This window comes from Trematomus bernacchii, unplaced genomic scaffold (assembly GCF_902827165.1).
Source record: "Trematomus bernacchii unplaced genomic scaffold, fTreBer1.1, whole genome shotgun sequence".
NCBI classification, from domain to species: domain Eukaryota; kingdom Metazoa; phylum Chordata; class Actinopteri; order Perciformes; family Nototheniidae; genus Trematomus; species Trematomus bernacchii.
Genome location: NW_022987332.1, coordinates 1919930 through 1939364, shown reverse-complemented (window position 1 = coordinate 1939364; position 19435 = coordinate 1919930). Strand labels below are relative to the sequence as shown.

The 19435-nt window shown below is 39.4% G+C and overlaps 1 protein-coding gene across 2 annotated transcripts in view; it reads left to right on the top strand.

Annotated features, from left to right (window-relative positions):
* Positions 1-1907: 1907 nt before the first annotated feature.
* The window catches only part of arnt2 (aryl-hydrocarbon receptor nuclear translocator 2), an 88095-nt gene continuing 70567 nt past the window's right edge, over positions 1908-19435 (top strand). For both annotated transcript variants that reach the window (XM_034127275.1, XM_034127267.1), the window contains exons 1-2: positions 1908-2224; positions 17411-17522. In XM_034127275.1, coding sequence (XP_033983166.1) covers positions 2194-2224; positions 17411-17522 — 143 coding nt within the window. In that variant the 5' untranslated portion in view covers positions 1908-2193. The remainder of the gene's footprint in view (positions 2225-17410; positions 17523-19435) is intronic.

The following is a 19435-nucleotide window of genomic DNA, read 5'->3' as shown; positions in this document are numbered from 1 at the left end:
GCTTCTCTGCCCACTTATTGCTAAATTTGAAAAAGCTCCAAATGGATTTTCTTTTTGTCATGTCCTCTTTGACTAGGCTGGTTAATAGAGGTGAGATCTTGCTGACGTTGGTGGATCTGAGCCAAGCAGTAAACTTACATAGACTCAATAACTTCTGTTAGGTCAATTAGTAGGTCTGAGTAATTTGCCGGAATAAATTATCAGCCCTCCCGACTCCCAAGAGTACTAATTAATAACCTGTGTTTGGAAATGTTGCACTTGATCATCTGAAATTAAGGTGGGGTGCTGCTTTGGTACCTAGTATTTATTTACAATGTATGCATGTTTGGTGCTTTTAGAAAGTCAGGAATGTAACGTTTAAAGATTCCCACTAAACAATAAGAAAACTAACCTCAAGTATAAAAAAGGAATCGGACAAAAATAGATATTAACATAAACACTCAATAAGCCTAAAACAGAAAGAATAGTAAACACAAGCCAAAAAAAAGGTCTTAAAACAACATATTATAATTCACAACATATAATAATGATACATGGGATTATTATAGCGCTAATATAATCTCAAAGACACTTTACATAAAATCAGAACAGAAACAGTACAAAGAAAACAAAAACATAACATATGTGAGGTGTATTGTGTTGAAATTGCTATAGCCCACAGAACATAAAAACATCTAACCAAATATTGGTTATCTTAAACTGTATTAGTTGGGCTCTGGTGTAGTGTTATGATTATTACTTTAGCTTTGAGTATTTTTTATTATTACTTATACTATGATAAATGATAGTACCACTTTCTATTAAGTCATCCTTTCAAAATGGTTTGTAAGTTGCAATAAATTACTTTTTTGATGGTTTTATAAATATGTTTATCGGTATTATTTTTTTTCTTTCAAACTGCAGTAGCCTATGTTTCTTTACTCTTGTATTTATTTGCTAGAATACAACAGTTTGGCACCACTATCAACCGGGCAGCTTTTAATAGCATGAGGAGGAGTATTCAATGTATGATTATATCCCACATTGAATACTGTTTTACAAACTGGTCGTTTGCTTGTGCCACAAACCTGAAACCCATAGAACAGCTGTACAAGAGAGCTATCAAGGTTTTTGACAGAAAGCCAAATTCATACCACAACTGAACCATCCTTGATAAACACAATTTCTTGAGTTTTGACAATTTGAAGTCTTTTAAAAGTATGTGTTTTTTTCTTAAATGTTTACATGGACTGGCTCCCCCTCCCTTAGGGGAATTCATCCACAAAAAACACACTGGACGCTGCACTAGGTCAGAAACCAGAGAAGACTGTGAAGTCCACCATAGACGGACAACTTTTGGACAAAATGTACTATCAATTAAAGGCAGCTCATTGTGGAATAGCCTCCCAACTGAGATACAGGATTGTCCCACTCTCAATAGTTTTAAAGGACAACTTAAAGAATGGTTGAGCAACAAACAGACGTGTAATCACCGCTAAATGCACTTTTATACAGGGGTATCTCCTCTTGCACTTTATGTAGCACTTTTATCTTATCTTGCACTTTATATATCATAGCTGCTACATTGTACTGCCATGTGGTAAATGCCTGTGTGCTGCTCATGCTCTTCCTGCATATCATGTATTTATTTTTGCTATGTATATGTCATGTTCTTATATGTTGTATGTGACGGGACTACGGATGGAAATTAGCTCAAAGCTAAAATCCGGCTCATTTACACTTGTCATCAATGTGCACTGTCCCGGTTCAAATAAACGATTAAATAAATAAATAAATAAATAAATATCAACACACTCTCCACACAGCATCTGCCTACACTCAACACCACCCGGCTTTGCATCACATTCTTCACTGCAGCAGTCACACTGTATAACATTAATTTATTCAAGCAACCCTAAAATCTCGCGGTGCTACCATTCAGACATCTTGCATTTTACTAAATCTGGTTTTGGAGATTTTTCCTCATTAAACATATACTTTATCTTTATCTACATATATATATTCTCGGTAGAAACAGGCTTCCTTTGGGGTCCTTTGAACCGAGATTCCTCCGAGCTAACAGATGTAAGGCGGTCGGACCGAGCCTCGCGTGCCAATCCCGCGGAGTTTAGACGCTTTCTCACGGGCTGCTCTCGCCGTATTGTGCGTCATCTCCATCGCTGCCGTTTTGTTATTTTTCTCCAGCGAGGAAACATGGCAACTCCCGCCGCGGTCAACCCGTCCGGTAAGTCAGTACCGGAGCTGTTGGTGGTTGGAAATATGAATGTTTCTTAGTGTTAAATAGAACATTTAGAATCTTTTACACTGTTGCTGGACAGGCTGAAGCGGGGACAGGCCGCCGAAGCCTGACTCCATCCTCCATCCCCCTCCCCCCACTGACCGCCGCTCACAACATTGCTATTCTTCACACATTTGAAGCCAGTTTAGCAGTCATAACGAGTTGGTTTTTGTGTGTTTCTATGTATTTATCCTTATATGGTGTCGTATTGTTGGTTTCCTCGGTTGGGCTAGCACATATCGTTCTCTCGCCGAGCCTTTGCTCTCCTCTCTGGGATACAAAAGGTTACTTTGCATATCGCTATCGCTGCTCTGCCCTTCATTTGGTCTGTGTTTCGTCGGGGACATTTTTACATTTGTTATCGGTAAATGTTGTCACTTATATTTCCCTGTTCCTTGCCTGTTGAATCAATATCGTGCAGAAAGGCTTTACATTTAGTATGAAGGCTGTTCATTCAGTCTTTTGCCTCAATGGGCAGCAGGAAATTGTGTGAACCAGGAATACAAGTTAATGTGAAATGACTAGAACAGGTTTGTAAAGCGAAAGGCATGATACTATGTTAAACTTGAGTATATACATCTTAATAGAATCACAGTTTATTTGTCTCACCCCAGACAGTATAAAATAAGTTGAGCAAATGTACTGTATCATCTTGCTATCATTAGCCTACTTTATTTTTACTGAGCTTGAAATGTACAGTATTCAAATAATACAGTTAATCATTTTAATATGGCCAACTGCCATTGCAATGCATTACATTAATTACAGTTGACTACAGTGGCTATTGCATGGCATGTCTGTGGATCTGCATCATTAGAAAACAACTTTTGCTCCAAATAGGATGTCAAGTAGAAAGAGACGCAGTATTTGGTTATAAAACAATAACACCAAAAAGATCTGTCTAAATCAAGAAAAAGTAAATACTCTTCTATAAAGGATGGATGAGCTTCTATGACCTCCATATGAAAACATGTCAACCACACTCTATCTCACGCTCTGTGCCACCTCATTGGCAATGCAAATGAAAAGAGAATTTAAATAAAGAATTGTCTGGTTATTAACACATTGGCTGCATACAGAGTGTCTAGGAGGGGTGTTTTTAGAATAAGCAATGTACACACATGAGAAAATAACCCTGTCAGATAAAAAAAAGGGCCATATGAAAGACAAAACCAAGGCTTCCCCTTAATCTTTTTTTAAAAATAAAAGCAATCTGTTGGTCATTTTAGATGCAATTCAACATGTATACAAGATTCGAAGGCTTCATTGTCATACGCACAGTACCTACGATGTAGATATGGCAATACAAATCTTAAGGCCCAGGCTCCTCCAACAATGCATCATAATATATAAGACCTAAAACTAATTGAAAAACAATAAAATAGTGCAAGAAGAAACGGAGTATATTAAATTAGTGCAAGATTATCTTGCAAGACCAATGTGCGGGTAATGCAGAATGAGTTAAAAACATATAAATTCAATAAGCTAAATGATGCAGAGAATGTTGTAAGTAAACAAGTAAATGCAGGAGTCTATATACATTCAAATAGAATAAGATAAACAAGATCATAATGTAAACATAAAATACTATTGTAGTAATAAATAAATAAATTGTAAGATGCAAACAGATTAATGTCACTGCAGATCAGAGTAATATCTTGTATGGAAGGATGAGAGGGATACATGTTGAAGGCAAGCATCACAGAACTACCAGGGACTGTATATTAGTTCAGCGCCCCCCCCCCCCCTGCAATTGCATGTGCTGTACTGTGATGATCCACTCAGATGTTGAGCGTGCAGTGAGAGTTACGTGCAGCTCCTCTATCCGCTGATGAAACCGGTTAGAATTAAGTCATGCCTAATGCTGCTGCTGCTGTAGCCAAATCAGGACAGTTATCCTGCTGATCAGTGATCTGCCTTTGTGCTCCCCGGGCTTGGCAGTACAGTCAGGTGAGCTGACCCCGGACCAGAGGCTCTGGATGTGGGAATGCTGTGTCACTGCAGGATTATGTGCAGCTGGCCTGCACCCAGATCCAATTGGTGTAAGAGCCTGTGAAACATTACGAGTGAAATTACCTAATGAGGCTCTTTCCAGAGGACTGTTGCATACAAAGATCCAACTGCAGTGTGCATTGGACATTATCAAGTATTGAATGTACCCATGTATTGATTGATATACAGAAAATTACTCAATCCATGCTACTATTTTCAGTCATTATCCAAGTTACTTATCAAACTAAAATAAGGCAAACACTCTCTGACCCCAGCAGTCAACTTTCATCTGAATTTTTCTCTATTTTACTGACCTTTTAACTGACTAAACGATCAATAAGATAATTTGCTAGTAGCCCCAATTTTGTCAATTTGATACAGTATTGTATTTTCTTCAGGCAAAGTTTTTCTTTATGTATTTCAGGTGTTTGGCCATTTAAAGTGGACCTATTATGCTATATTGGAAAAATATATTGTAGGGCCATACCTATACAAAACATGTCTGGGAAGTTTTTTGCTTAAAATACCAAACAGATCACCCATTGTAGCCATGCCTCATACTGCTCATACCCCTCTATTACAGCCCTGTTGCAAACAGGCCGATTCTACTTTAAATTGAACGGCTGCTGCTAGCCACGCCCCTTTGTAGCGTCACGCAGCTCTCCCCTGCTAGAGAGATTTCTACCGGGAGAAACTCAGCTAAACGCTGCGGTGATTAAATGCCATATTATGTTCCTAACCACTTCAAGCTTTATTTCTGAAACGGTATGGAGCTCAAACCTTTCTCTCTCGCAGGGTTTACCACAAGGACATTACGTTACACATATTCTCTCCAGTAGCCTACAGCGTTAGCTCCATGGTTAGCTCTGAGTGTTAGCATGCTTGCTAATGTAAACACGCAGCATATTACTCCCAAAACACGCCGCGCATTGTTTCTGATACAGCACATAGCTTTTCATGTTCTTTCTTAAGTGTTTTCCGCTAGAACAGTGCCATTATATGTATTATATATAACAACTTTACTCTAAGTGCCTCCTGCAGACATCCTGCTGAATACACAGACACACAGCTGCGACTATATACGGAGACGATAGGTTGGGACGTGTCACGTGTGCCGGAGACGATAGGTTGGGACGTGTCACGTCGGCCGGGTGTCGCCAATGACGTAATGGGAGCAAAAATTCTGGATTGGCTTGTTAGCACCCCCCCCCCCCCCCCCCCCCCCCCCCCCCCCCCCCCCCCCCCTTTTTTTTTTTTTTTGAGATGTGGGTACGGAGGAAAAGAGAGGGTTTTGTTTTCTGACACTTTGTGAGTTCCCTGACACACCGGGGACACATATTTATGTATAAAAGACATCAAAAAGTGCATTTTGCATAATAGGTCCCCTTTAACTTACAAAAGGAGTACAGTATATCAGGTCCCCTTTAAATTAAAATAGAATACCTATCATACAAAATGCACTTTTGTACGTCTTTTATACATGAATATGTGTCCCCGGTGTTCCAGGGAACTCACCAAGTGTCAGAAAACACAACCCTCTCTATTTTCCTCCATACCCAAATCTCTAAAAAAGGGGCTGCAACCGATCTGATAAAAACTGATCCAGATTTGAACACTGTCCTGACGTCAGGACAGTGGCGCTACGGCTATTGAGCCAACTCCACCAATCAGGAGGAGACAGCCACGGCCATTGCCGTTCGAAAGCGCTGGAGACGCTGTAGTACATATGCCAGGCCTGTAGATGGTGCTGTTCTCACAGAATCTGCCCTTGCAAAAACAGAGCAATTTTTTTTCAAATTGAGCAAAATGAGGCATGGCTAAAATGCATGATCTGTTTGGTATTTTGAAAAAAAAAAAGTATAAATATGCCTTATATAGGTATGGTCCTATACTATATTATTCAAATATAGCATGATAGGTCCACTTTAAGTATCTATACCTTTCAAAGAAGGGAGTCAATTCTTGTGACTTCATCTGACAACATATGCCTATACAATGATCTGTATCCTAAAGCTGCTGATATATAGTAGTAATAGGCCACAGTGTGTCAGGCAATCAATCATTATAAACGTTCCATAAAAGAGGGCAAAGCCATATATAATCATAATTATATATTGCCATTTAATTGTATTTCTTCTGCTCCTTGTGTGTTTATGCATTCACAAAGTAAGATAAGCTCTGATATTGTACTTGACATTAATATTCATATCACTGTTTGAATGGCTTCTACATTGTGTTCAACTATGAGGCCGTTTATCCTTCATGATTTCTCCATTTCTAAAACACTCTCCATTGGTGTTGAGCTATTTCAAGTGTAACAACACCAGTTACAAATAAAATGACTGTTATTTGCACATCAGAATCAGAATATTATTTATCTCTGGGAAACTGTTTTGTGACAGTTGCTACATGTTAGAATGAAATAAATAAAATACACCCAAATCAGTTGAATAACATATTTGTATAAACATAAAAAGTTAAAGCAAGAATGCCTTAAAATGATACAAAATAGATAATTTACCAATGTAATGTTTACACAAATAATAGCTGGTCACTGTTAAACTACTCTGTTGTGATTTGGTCTGACAAACTTTCCATATACTTAACCAAGCAGTTTATAATAATGTCAGAAAGATTATTTCATATTCAGTAACACTGGTCAATAATCAATGTTTCAAAGAGTTTTATATATCTAAGTCTTAGCCACATATCAAAGCATTTTGAAGAGTTACCTGGCCAAGATAGTCTGCAGCACAATAAAAAGGAATTAATTCAGATGACAGACATACGACAAAAATAGGTTTTTAATTAAGTCAGTTATTGTTTCAGATAGGGCTGTGCGATTATGGCAAAAATCATAATCACGATTATTTTGGTCAATAATTGATATCACGATTATTACAAACGATTATCCATTTACTTTGAAAACATCCATTTATTGAAAAAAAAAATTTGAACAGTATGTTTTGAACAGTTGATTACCCTGAACTTTAAGTATAATTAAACTGAAAAACCAAAAAAAAAAAATTAAAAATAATAATTACATTTTTTTTTTTTTTTTTTAATAAAAAATAATAATCGTTTTATTTCGATTACGTTGTTTTCGTAATCGTTGCAAGCCAAAATCGTAATCGAGATTAATATACGATTAATTGCACAGCCCTAGTTTCAGAGATAGTTGTAACATATTTATATTTCTCATCCAGGTCTTTTAAGAATATTTGTTTTTGTTGGTTACATTTCAAGAATTCAAGAAACTACTTTGAATACGTCTGTTAGTTTATTCCCTTTGGTTAAAGCCAAGGTGGGGTATGTCATTTATTTCAGAAACACTTTTTGTTATATTCCATGGAATGATCTTAACATCCTGATAGCAATGAATATATTAAATGCTTTGACAATAAATACATAAAAAAATGTCATCTGTGGAAGCCGTGGTACTGTAAAAAGCACGACCAATCATCTGAGCCGGCCCGGCTAAAATAACTGGATGGCCTACCTGCCTGTCAGCCTTCCATCTGTGCACAAACTTATCTCGTGCCCTCATTGGTAATGTGCGCGTTCGTGTGTGTTGGAGGAGGGGCTCTGTAAGGAAGTGGCAGATTTTTCCGGCTGTGTATTTTAAATATCTAGCGCACTCGAGCTGGTATCTCCAAAATTACCTACCCCACCTTTAATGTCCTGAGGCTGTTTGATACATGTGTTGTGATTGGAGCAGAGAGAGAACAGAAACAACCTTGACTGAGGGAGGCCGTGATGGAAAAGGAGAGAGAGTGCATCGTTCCTCTGCTCTCCCTGCAGACTCATTAATGCATTTCACCTCGGGGTATTTCAACTTCCGGCTGTCTGAAGATCAATGAGTGTGACCTTAAAACTGATAGATTAGCTTTGTGTTCAAGACTGTGCACCAACAGAAACCTGAAACACTTGCCATGCATTTAAGATCAACCTCAAAAATCCTTCCTCATGGTGCTGAGGGACTGTAGCACTAGCTAACTTCTGTGGTGTGAGAGTAAGCAGCAAGAATCCTAATCAGTCATGCAGGGGTGTGCCCCAGTGTATTATTCATAATAATACCAGTAGGCATCTTAATGTTAGATTTGTCATGATACAAGGCTAGACATTTGAAAATGTTCGGGTAAAGGCCCCGTTAGCTGCAGAGTAGTTAGCTGTGTGTCTGCTAATGCTGCTTTGTCAGTGGTCGCACTTAGGTTGAAGCTGTGAACACAACATTGTGTCCGAGAGTTCCTCAAGAGCCAGTTAATCCACCAGCTGCTCAGAGTGAGGGGGTTAGCAGCGACCCTGGCTCAGACACCCCAGCTCTTCTGTTCCTTTGTGGTTCTGTTGTCAGCCTGCCTTGTTTAAACTAAGATCATAGGCAGTGATTTTTTGTTAAATAGCTGAACAATTAAAACAAAGACATGGGGTTATACTACACAGCAAGTTTAACAGAGCCAGAGTTTTTGCTTTAGCTGGCTCAACAAAACTAAAGATAGGTGTTCTTTTTTCCTTACTCACCACTTCACTGCACATTATACCGCTTATTACACGGTTACATACTACAGAAGTCGGCACGACTCACAATATTGATAAGAAATGATTTTGTTAACTTAAACAATGGTATTGCTTCCGCTAAATGAAAATATACTCTGTTCCACTGCGTACCAATGACTGGAACTGCGTCGACAGCAACATAACTTAACATGACTGCACTGATCGAGGTTTTCTGTAGCTGTCCAAGTCTTTTAATGTCTTTTCTCTACCGGGGACAGTTTAGCCATCAACAAAAAAAACAAATGTTGGCTTTCCACAGCTGACGTTAAAGTTAACTTCTTTTAACTTTTTCTGCAGATTGATATGACTGCCCATAGCCCCTTTGATCCTCCTTTATGCATGCAAATTAGTCGCTTTTTGGCGCCTCCCGTTTTTTTAACGCTGATTTGGGGTGACTTGTGTAATTCGTGGAGAACCGAAGAGTTTTCGTTTTCGGGGGGGAGGGATCCGACTCATGGACTGACGGACAACTTCTCACTTCAAAAATGTTTAAAGAAATCTAGACCGCAAAAGAATTAAACAAGCGAGTGCCTGTTTTTCCTGGAAATTGACAGGTTCCTTGAACACAACACGAGCGTAACGTGTCATCACGTGGTGTATTGCTGACGGAGAGCATCAGAACCCCGCTCCAGCACTTCAAATATTGCAGTACCCATAAGGAGCTGTACACATGCCGCAGTTTTTGCGTGGCTGTGTCTTTAGTTGTAAGCCCAGTGGCAATCTGTTGTTATTAGCATCTGGTTAGCTAGCTATGCTAACGAATATAAAGAGCTTTTTCTATGACCAGGTGGAAGAGAGCTCTCTCCTGACAGACTGAGAGGCTCAAATAACCTCAGTGAGGTTAAGGCACACCTTGATGTGATCATTATAGTTATAAAAAAATAAGAGAATAAAGTAAACAGGTATAACATACTATATGACAGTAACAAAAAAGTTGTTATAATAAACAAGAATACAGTTTAAAAGGAGAGTGATTTGTAAAATATCCATAAAGAAAAATAAATCTGTTTACAGTTCTGTTTCATATGGGTGTTGAGAGATGTATCCATAGATCTCTTCATGTTGCTCTCAAAGTGCACCAGATTGATGCTTTTAACTTCAATATTTAAAAAAAAATCTTCCCGGGGGAGCATGCCCCCGGACCCCCCTGGAGGAGGTGAGGACCCCCCTAGAGGAGGTTAGGTCCCCCCCCCACTTAAATGATGTCCACATGGATAGGATACTAAATACATTTGCACACATCTTGTGTCCATATCTTCCTGTTTCGGGGGTCATGCCACAACCGTGCATGTGCATGCATGCGCGAGTCATGTTAAGATATCTGGATTAAGAGGTTGCTCTTTCTTTGCACAGCATGAAAGAAAGGCCAAATGAATGGGCTGTGATTTGAGTTTTTTTAAGCAGAGGTCAATAATTTGTACGGCCCTCGAAGGATGTTGTAAAAATTGAAATGGCCCTTGAGAGGAAAAAGGTTCCCCATCCCTGGTGTAAATAATAATCAAAACCCTTGATCTATAACTTAACATCTCTGTCTCCTATTGATCTGAGTATATTATAAAGAATAGCCAGTTAATTGAAGCATTATAGCACAGGCCTTTGTCAGATGGTATATTACGCTGTTTTTTTTCTGCTTCGAATTGTTCTCTCTTTTTTCACCATACGTGTGTTTGCCTGAGCAATGGTCTGTTCTCCTAAGCAACTCTCTGTTAGCAATAAATAACTACCGCTGGAATGTCCAAATTTACCAATAGGAATTCTCAAAGAAACTAGTGAATGATCGGCCCTTTTGAGACTATTTAAATCCTATACTCTGAACATAATCTTGTCTGAAGCAGTTTATGTCTGCAGCATAAATTACCATGGTGATGTAGCCAGCTCAAAAGAGAGCCACCTTTATATGGAAAACTCTGGCTTTAGGGTCAACAAACCTCGCTAACCCACTAATCTGTCGTCGTAGTACACTCCTATAGTAGAGAGCTTTTCTGTTTAAATGTCAATACCTGATCATCACACAGCCCCCCCGAGGACACACACAGCGTTTTGTCTTCAATGTTCTCTTATTTTATCAGAAAAGGTGACCAATTGGACTTGCTTTAAAAAGCCAATATATTGTTTCAATGGTACAGGTGTAACACCACGGCTTGTTCATGTTTTGTGTAATAATCAGTAACCTATTCAAAATGATACTTAAGTAAAAGTACAAAAAGTATTAACAGTAATATATACTCAAGTACTACATTTAAAAGTACTCGCTATCCAAAGTGGCAATCTTTTTAATAATAAATATGATATTACTGGATTATCATTTGTAATGCATTAATGTGTTAATTTTAAGTTTGCAGCTGATAAAATAACTTGAATACTTTTTATACTGCCAGGTAACTCCATCAATATTAGTACATCACAATGTATTAGTTGATTGAATAGTTGCATTAATAATGAACCTGAAAAAAGTAACTGGTAACTAATCTTGTCAAAATGTAGTGGAGTGAAAAGTCCAATATTTGTTTTAAAAAATGCTGTGGAGTACAAGTATAAAGTAGCGTCCATTGAAACACTCAAGTAAAGTACAAGTACCTGATAAATGTACTTCAGAACAGTACCTGATACCACTGGTTATAATATGTGCCTTTCAGACGGCTGATGACTGCACTGATTGTGAGAAGCTGTCTCTTGTCAGAGTACGCTGGTTTAGAGCCGTGTGGTACCAAAGCCACCTCATGAATGAGTGATGGAGCACTGCTCCTGGAAGGCCTGCACTGGAGTGTGACTCCGTTTATCTGGAAAGATGTGGACGGGGGTCGGGGGTGGGAATGCACTCTGTATCAAATATTAACTATGTTACTCGCTGCACCGGGGCATAGCAGAGGGTTTGTTTGGCCGATCCATTACAGCTGGCTCAATGAGTGAGAGAGTGAGTGATTGGGGGGTGAATGGAGCGGAGAGATGGAGGGGAAAACAGTGAGGCATGGAGTGGGGTATAAACATGGAGGAAAATAATGTACTGAGGGAGAGGGAGAGGTAAATATGAGAGGAAGATGGAGACAGTATACATCCGGATTACAGGATTTGTAATTTGAAAAGTATTTTTTCTTAAGTTTTATTTTTTTTATTATATTTGTATTATATCATAACTTAGTACTTTTTTTTAACATATGTAACATTAAGCTGTCTGTGGCTCTTTCCTGCTGTAACAATGCAAATTTCCCCTCTAAATAGACTAATAAAGGTATTCTGATTCTGATCCTGTCAGCATTGTTTTTACCTCCATTACCGAGTAAAGAAAATGTTTTATATAATTTAGTATTTTTGTACCTCTTTACTTTCCTTTTTTGCTTTAAGTGTTTTCATTAGAGATGTCCTGATCCGATCACGTGATCGGGGATTTTCAAAAGATCAGAATCGGGAGAAAAAAATCGGGGATCGGGAATATATATATATATATATATATATATTTTTATTATTTTATTTAAAGGTAGGGTAGGTAAGTTTGAGAAACCGGCTCGAGATCGCTAGAATTTGAAATAACACAACCGGAGAAAATCTGCCACTTCCTTATAGAGCCCCTCCTCCAACACACACGAACGCGCACATGACCAATGAGGGCACAAGATAAGTTTGTGCACAGATGGAAGGCTGACAGGCAGGTAGGCCATCCAGTTATTTTAGCCGGGCCGGCTCAGATGATTGGTCGTACTTTTTACAGTATTACGGCTTCCACAGATGACATTTTTTTATGGATTTTTTGTCAAAGCACTTAAGATATTCATTGCTATCGGGATGTTAAGAGCATTCCATGGAATATAACAAAAAGTGTATCTCGAGCCGGTTTCTCAAACTTACCTACCCTACCTTTAATGTTACAAAACAAAAATGACCATGTTCACGTCTTAAAGTCATCCTGAGGCCTTAGTTTTGGTTTAAAATTACACAACATCATGTATGTGTTGCTTCTTTTGGGCTTGTTTTTATAGACCTGGTTGCTTATTTCTCTCAAATCTGGCAACAGAGTGGGCAGGGCGCAGTGTCTAATAGTAGCAGTAAGCTAACGAGAGGCTACGTTCAGCTGGTGACTCGGGAGTCGGGACAGAGAAAATGTCAGGAGTTTGGAAGTATTATAAAATTGAAAGCGAAGGCAGTGTAACAGCCAGATGCAATGTTTGCAAGGCGGAGGTTCCGCGTGGTGGAAAGAACAGAACACGACCAATCTAATACAAACACCAACAACAACACGACGAGTACACAGCGGCCACTCAGGTAACGGCACTGAAACAACCGACACTTTCAGAGACTTTTAAAAGGAAAGAGAAACTGCCCCAGAACAGTGAAAAGGCCAACAAAATAACAGCCAAGATAGCTGAATCCATCGCGTTGGATGAACAGCCGTTATCTGTTACCTTTTTTTTCTCTTAATGCATTGCATAAAGATCGGATCGGGAAAAATCGGTATCGGCAGATTGTCAAAATCAAATGATCGGAATCTGATCGGGAGCAAAAAAAGGTGATCGGGACATCCCTAGTTTTCATGTCAGTTTATGTCTTTGGTAGTTAATTATCTAATTTAGCAGTGATGTAATGTTTTTATTTCTGTCAGTGGTTTTGGGTTGTTTCTTCTGTGTGTTGTCTTCACACTGTGCTAGTGAATGTGGGACACAAGATAAAGACAATTGGGGGGGATGTGTGTGTATTACCAAACATCAGACCGTATTTGGTATTGAAGCAGGTAATCAGAGCCCCAGGCGGCGCTGTGGGTCTGGAGACTGAAGGCTGAAACTGAAGTTCAGAACTACAGGGTTTTCTCACACTCACACCAACGTTTAAAGCCCTGATCATTTTAACCCAATGTTGCAAAGAAAGTCATCTGTTCTACCCTGCAGGGATTAACCCCCCAGGAAGTGCGCCTGACACTGAAGCAAATGTTTGTTGTGCCCAAACGGTGGTAATATAACTTTTGTGTCACTCTTACGGCCCCTACACACGGCGGCGTGCGTTGACGCTTGGCGGTGGGCGTGTCTTGAGCTTGGGGAATTTACGCGAGCAACGCGACCAACAACCAATCACATGAATCTCTCCTGTCAATTGCATAAAAGGTTTTACATGTCACACTTTATATGATGAACATTTATGACATTAATGTCTATGGTGCTATTTTACGCAACATTCCATGCTGGCTAAATACTGTCTATGCCTGCTAGCTGTCCATTCAAACGAAGTACACTGGATATAAACTCCCCAAACAGGCGAAAACCTACCAGTTTCACCCACTGTCTCTGCCACCTCCCTCCATGCCTGGCTCCTCCGGTTTGTATCCCGGCAGGTGAACAGGGACTGATCATAAAGCACCGAGTGATTCCCTACCGCTACGATTATTTTCTCCTCCATTTTTTGGCATATGAGGAAATGAACTGCGGTCTGGCTCTCCCAGCATACATGTGGTTTGATTGGCTAGCGCTTGTACTGGCAGATTTGCATAAGCGGGATTTGATTGGCCGACGCCTCCGTCGAAGCTTCAAAAGTAGAACATTGCTCTACTTTTGCAGCGAGCACCGCGAGAAAAGCTACGCTTTGCTCCCACAATGCAGTTCGGCGAAGCGTGACGTCACCCCATTCAAAGTGAATGGACAGAAGCGTTGAAGCGTCAACGCACGCCGCCGTGTTTAGGGGCCGTTAGGGGTGTAACGGTATACGTATTCGTACCGAAAATATTCTGTATGGGCCCTTCGGTTCGGTACACGTGTGTACCGAAGTGTACCGAACGAATATAACGTTAAACGTAAAAAATTGAGAACGTGAAGAACTTTTTGGAAGTAATCTCAGGTGCTGCGTCGCAGCATTCAGTGTAATTTGCTGACATTGGGTTCAAGTCATTTCATTGGACGAGAGGCATACTATGAGAGCTGGTCACAGGGATGCGTTCAAATTTAGTCAGTAATTTGAGGAACTGTCGAAATCGCGAACGCAGATAAAGTTGAGCTCGAAAATCCTCCAGCATCATTGCAGTCTCTGGTTTGGGAACATTTTGGTTATGCAGTTACGTACAAGGATGACGGACAAAGACAGGTGGACCGAACCAAAGCTGTTTGTCGGCATTGTTCAACTAAAATTGGTTACGCGGCTGGCAATACATTAAACTTGCACACTCATTTGAAAAGGCATCACCCGAACGTGAATATCACCGGTACCAAAAGAAAAATTACTGAAGTGCAAACCCAACTCCCACTAGCATTTAAGCCTCCAACACTCACAAAAAGTTCAGATTGAGCCAAAGCTATTACAAACGCCAAATATCCTTATGTTGCCATGTTAGCAAAGTGCTACCTGGCTATATCTGCTACCTCTGTCCCTAGCGAGAGGGTGTTCTCCACAGCAGGAGACATTGTTAGTGCCAGCAGATGTGCCCTTTCGGCAAGCAAAGTGGACAAGTTCATTTTTCTTAAAAAGAAACATGAAAATACAATGACAAGCAAGTCCTAATGTCAAGCTGGCTGCTTAGGTGTGTACTAGTACAGTACAGATTATTTCAGTTAATCGAAATGCTGCACCTTAATGTTTATTTTATTATATTTTGTATTTGAGTGAATACATTATTCACAGTTTAATAATAATTAAAAAACAACAACAAATATTTTATGTTTTGTGATCATTTTTTCTGCTGTACCGAAAGCGTACCGAACCGTGACCTAAAAACCGAGGTACGTACCGAACCGAAATGTTTGTGAACCGTTACACCCCTAGTCACTCTGCGACTTCATAAGGCCCAAAAATACTTTTCCCCATTGACTAACATGAGGAAAGAGACATCTGTAAATCAGATTTCTTTTTTGTTTAATCTACTACCCAGTCTAGATAGCCCTTATTTAAATCGTTAAGGCTTAACGGTTGTATAATGCGCTAAAAGCTGAATCCAGAGTTATTTTCCCCCATCACCAACGTTGTATCCAGTTCTTTTTATACATACACCAATTAACCAGACTGGTTGATAGACACACTAAATGTGTTATTCTTTAAGCATGTTTCAATCACAAAGAACCCCAAAATATGCAGGTTCTAGCATCACAGACTTATATTTCAACTTCTCTTAAATTATAGTAAGTTCAAAATCGGTGTGTTGTTGGAAGGTTGGAAAGGTATTGCAACCATGTGTATTATGTTCTGACCCTGTCTTGGAGTCATGATTTCTTGATTTACCAAATATTTCCGTTTCATTCTCTCTGGTGTCACCTATGGCGATAAACTGTGATGCAGTTAAGCTTTTTAATCTTTCTTTCCATAGATCCAGACATTTTGGAAATCAGTTCAAATCATTTAAAACAAATTATTTCTGTGGAACAATAATGTATTTTTCTTTTCAAGAACAAAAAGTGTGTATCATTGGGGCCTAAAAAAGGTGTTGCATTGTCTTGCTCATAAATCATTGGCAGAGTTGAATTATGAATATTCTGAAACATGCATTGTTTGTCAGCCTGCAGTCTAATTCATTTCCTTTGTTGTCACATTTCAAAACAATGTATGTCTGACATGCAGAAGATACAATTGAGTTACCACTAGGGATGTCCCGATCACCTTTTTTTGCTCCCGATCCGATTCCGATCATTTGATTTTGACAATCTGCCGATACCGATTTTTCCCGATCCGATCTTTATGCAATGCATTAAGAGGAAAAAAAAGGTAACAGATAACGGCTGGTCATCCAACGCGATGAATTCAGCTATCTTGGCTGTTATTTTTTTGGCCTTTTCACTGTTCTGGGGCAGTTTCTCTTTCCTTTTAAAAGTCTCTGAAAGTGTCGGTTGTTTCAGTGCCGTTACCTGAGTGGCCGCTGTGTACTCGTCGTGTTGTTGTTGGTGGTGTTTGTATTAGATTGGTCATGTTGAACGTAGCTCTGTTCTTTCCACCACGCGGAACCTCCGCCTTGCAAACATTGCATCTGGCTGTTACACTGCCTTCGCTTTCAATTTTATAGTACTTCCAAACTCCTGACATTTTCTCTGTCCCGACTCCCGAGTCACCAGCTGAACGTAGCCTCTTGTTAGCTTACTGCTACTATTAGACACTGCGCCCACTCTGTTGCCAGATTTGAGAGAAATAAGCAACCAGGTCTATGAAAACAAGCCCAAAAGAAGCAACACATACATGATGTTGTGTAATTTTAACCCAAAACTAAGGCCTCAGGATGACTTTAAGACGTGAACATGGTCATTTTTGTTTTGTAACATTAAATAAAATGTATAAAAATATTTTATAAAAAAAAAAAAAAAAAAATCCGATCCCCGATTTTTTTCTCCCGATCCCCGATCACGTGATCGGATCGGGACATCCCTAGTTACCAGATCATCTTGCTTTGGCCTTATGGCAAAACTCTGGTCAAAAACTCCACAAAAGAGTGGGGCCTTTCAAAATATATTTTTACATACATTATATATATTATTAAATACATCTATTTCTATATTTTTAAGATGAATCACTCTTCAAAACATGTCAGATACTAGAGAAAATGTTTTTAAAAGTATTGAAGAAATAGGAAACGATGTTGGATTGTGGTCCAGTGTGACAGACTGGTGCTGACTCTGCTCTTGTGTCCTCCAGAGATGGGCAGTGAGTTGCCGGGGACCGTCGCCATGCCGGGGGCCGTTGGAGCCGGTCAGGTGAGGATGGGAGGAGCTGTGCCAGGCCGCGGGGGGAAGAGGAGGTCAGGAGGGTGAGTACCTGCTCCAGAGATTAACCACTACATATACTGTACATCGTTACAGCAAGAGGTTTAAATATTTTTAAAGCAGAGTCTCAAAAATAACAGCTGACAGTTCCCAGGAGACAACAGATGTTTGTGGGTCCCCTTTCACACTGGCTAGTAACATCTGCCTCAAAGAGTGTCTACACAGTGTGCATGGCATCTTATGGAACCATGTGGAGAAAAAGCACAGCAGCGTCTTTTCCGAGCGCTCTGCAGCAGTTATGACTGGTTTGATTTGAAAACATTGCACATTTTCAGAAAAGCGTCTTTCACCGTCTCTCTGAGATGGAAACTATAATAACAAAGACAAAGAGCCACATCTTCTGTTTGGTTGTATTAGTGAAAAAACAAAGTCAAACATATATATTAGCACAAACAGATAATAAAATCCAAGAGGACGATGCTAGTCTGTTTGCAGGGTTCCCGATAATCTGAATTTAAGGCCTTAAAAAAGTCTTAAATATGACCAAAAAAATAAGAAAGGTCTTAAATATGATTTAGAAGGTCTTAAAAATTATGGGATTTGAAAGGTACTTCTGTGTTGCGATCGCGTCTAAATGTGTTTTGGGGGAAATGTCCGGGCTGCAAAGTAACCAGTACGGCAAGAGCCTTTCAGTTCCCCCCAACCATTTGTATTGAAATAAATCAACATGGAACCAGTAATCACTAACTTTGTTTCCCCCGGCCCCTTATCGGAGAACACCCAGCTAGTAACCTAGCAACCAAGCTTCAGCTAGCGGCAGTCAGAAACTCATGTCTCTTCGAATCTACTTACAAATAAATATGGGGAAGTGTAAGTTCAACCGTATTTGGTTGGAAAACATCGAATTTAGTGCTTGGTTGAAACCAGTGGAGGGGAACGTGTTTGAAGCCCGCTGCACCTTTTGCAAAAAAAATTAGCGTTTGTTTTGCCAATGTAGCGTTAGCTAGTGCAGCGCTAGCTCGTGCAGCGTTAGCTAGTGCAGCAGCTCCCGCAACACCACCGGGCGACGTTTGGGTCTACGTCAACCCTAAAAGCGGAGGTGCTGTAGACGCTAAATACCGTAGTTAAACACCAATCATACAACAGCAACGATGAAAGATTGTAGCCACACACACACACACCACACACACACACACACACACACACACACACACACACACACACACACACACACACACACACACACTAGGGCTGCTCGATTATGGCAAAAATCATAATCACGATTATGTTGGTCAATAATTGATATCACGATTATTCATTGACTTTGAAAACATCCATTTATTGAACTTTAAAATAAATAATAATTTGAACAGTATCTTTTTAACTGTTGATTCCCTGAACGTATAATTCAACTGAAAAACCAATACAAAAATTAATTAAATAAATGAAATATTTAAATAATAAATATCAATAAACAAGATCAACAAATATTTTGGAGCGCACTTCCACAAGCTACTAAACATATAAAAATAAATTAGACTAAAATTAATTAGATCAAATATGTTGTAGTGCATTGTTACAACCTAGCAAAGCTAAATAATCGTTTTTTTCGATTATGTTGTTTTTGTAATTGTGGCTGGCCAAAATCGTAATTGCGATTTAAAATACGATTAATTGCACAGCCCTAACACACACACAAGCACACACACATACACACTTTTGTCTAACACGCTAACACAGTTGTGTACTGTTATGCTGTTATGTTCAGTCATTGTTCTTATGTTGAACATGAATACATTTACTTTGAAAGTAATTATGGGACATATTTCTTCTTTCATAGCAATTTTCCTTCATACTTTCTTGCCGTGAAATAGGTCTTAAATTATATTCAAAGTGGTCTTAATAAGGTCTTAAAAAGTCTTAAATTTGAGTTGGCGAAACCTGCAGGAACCCTGTG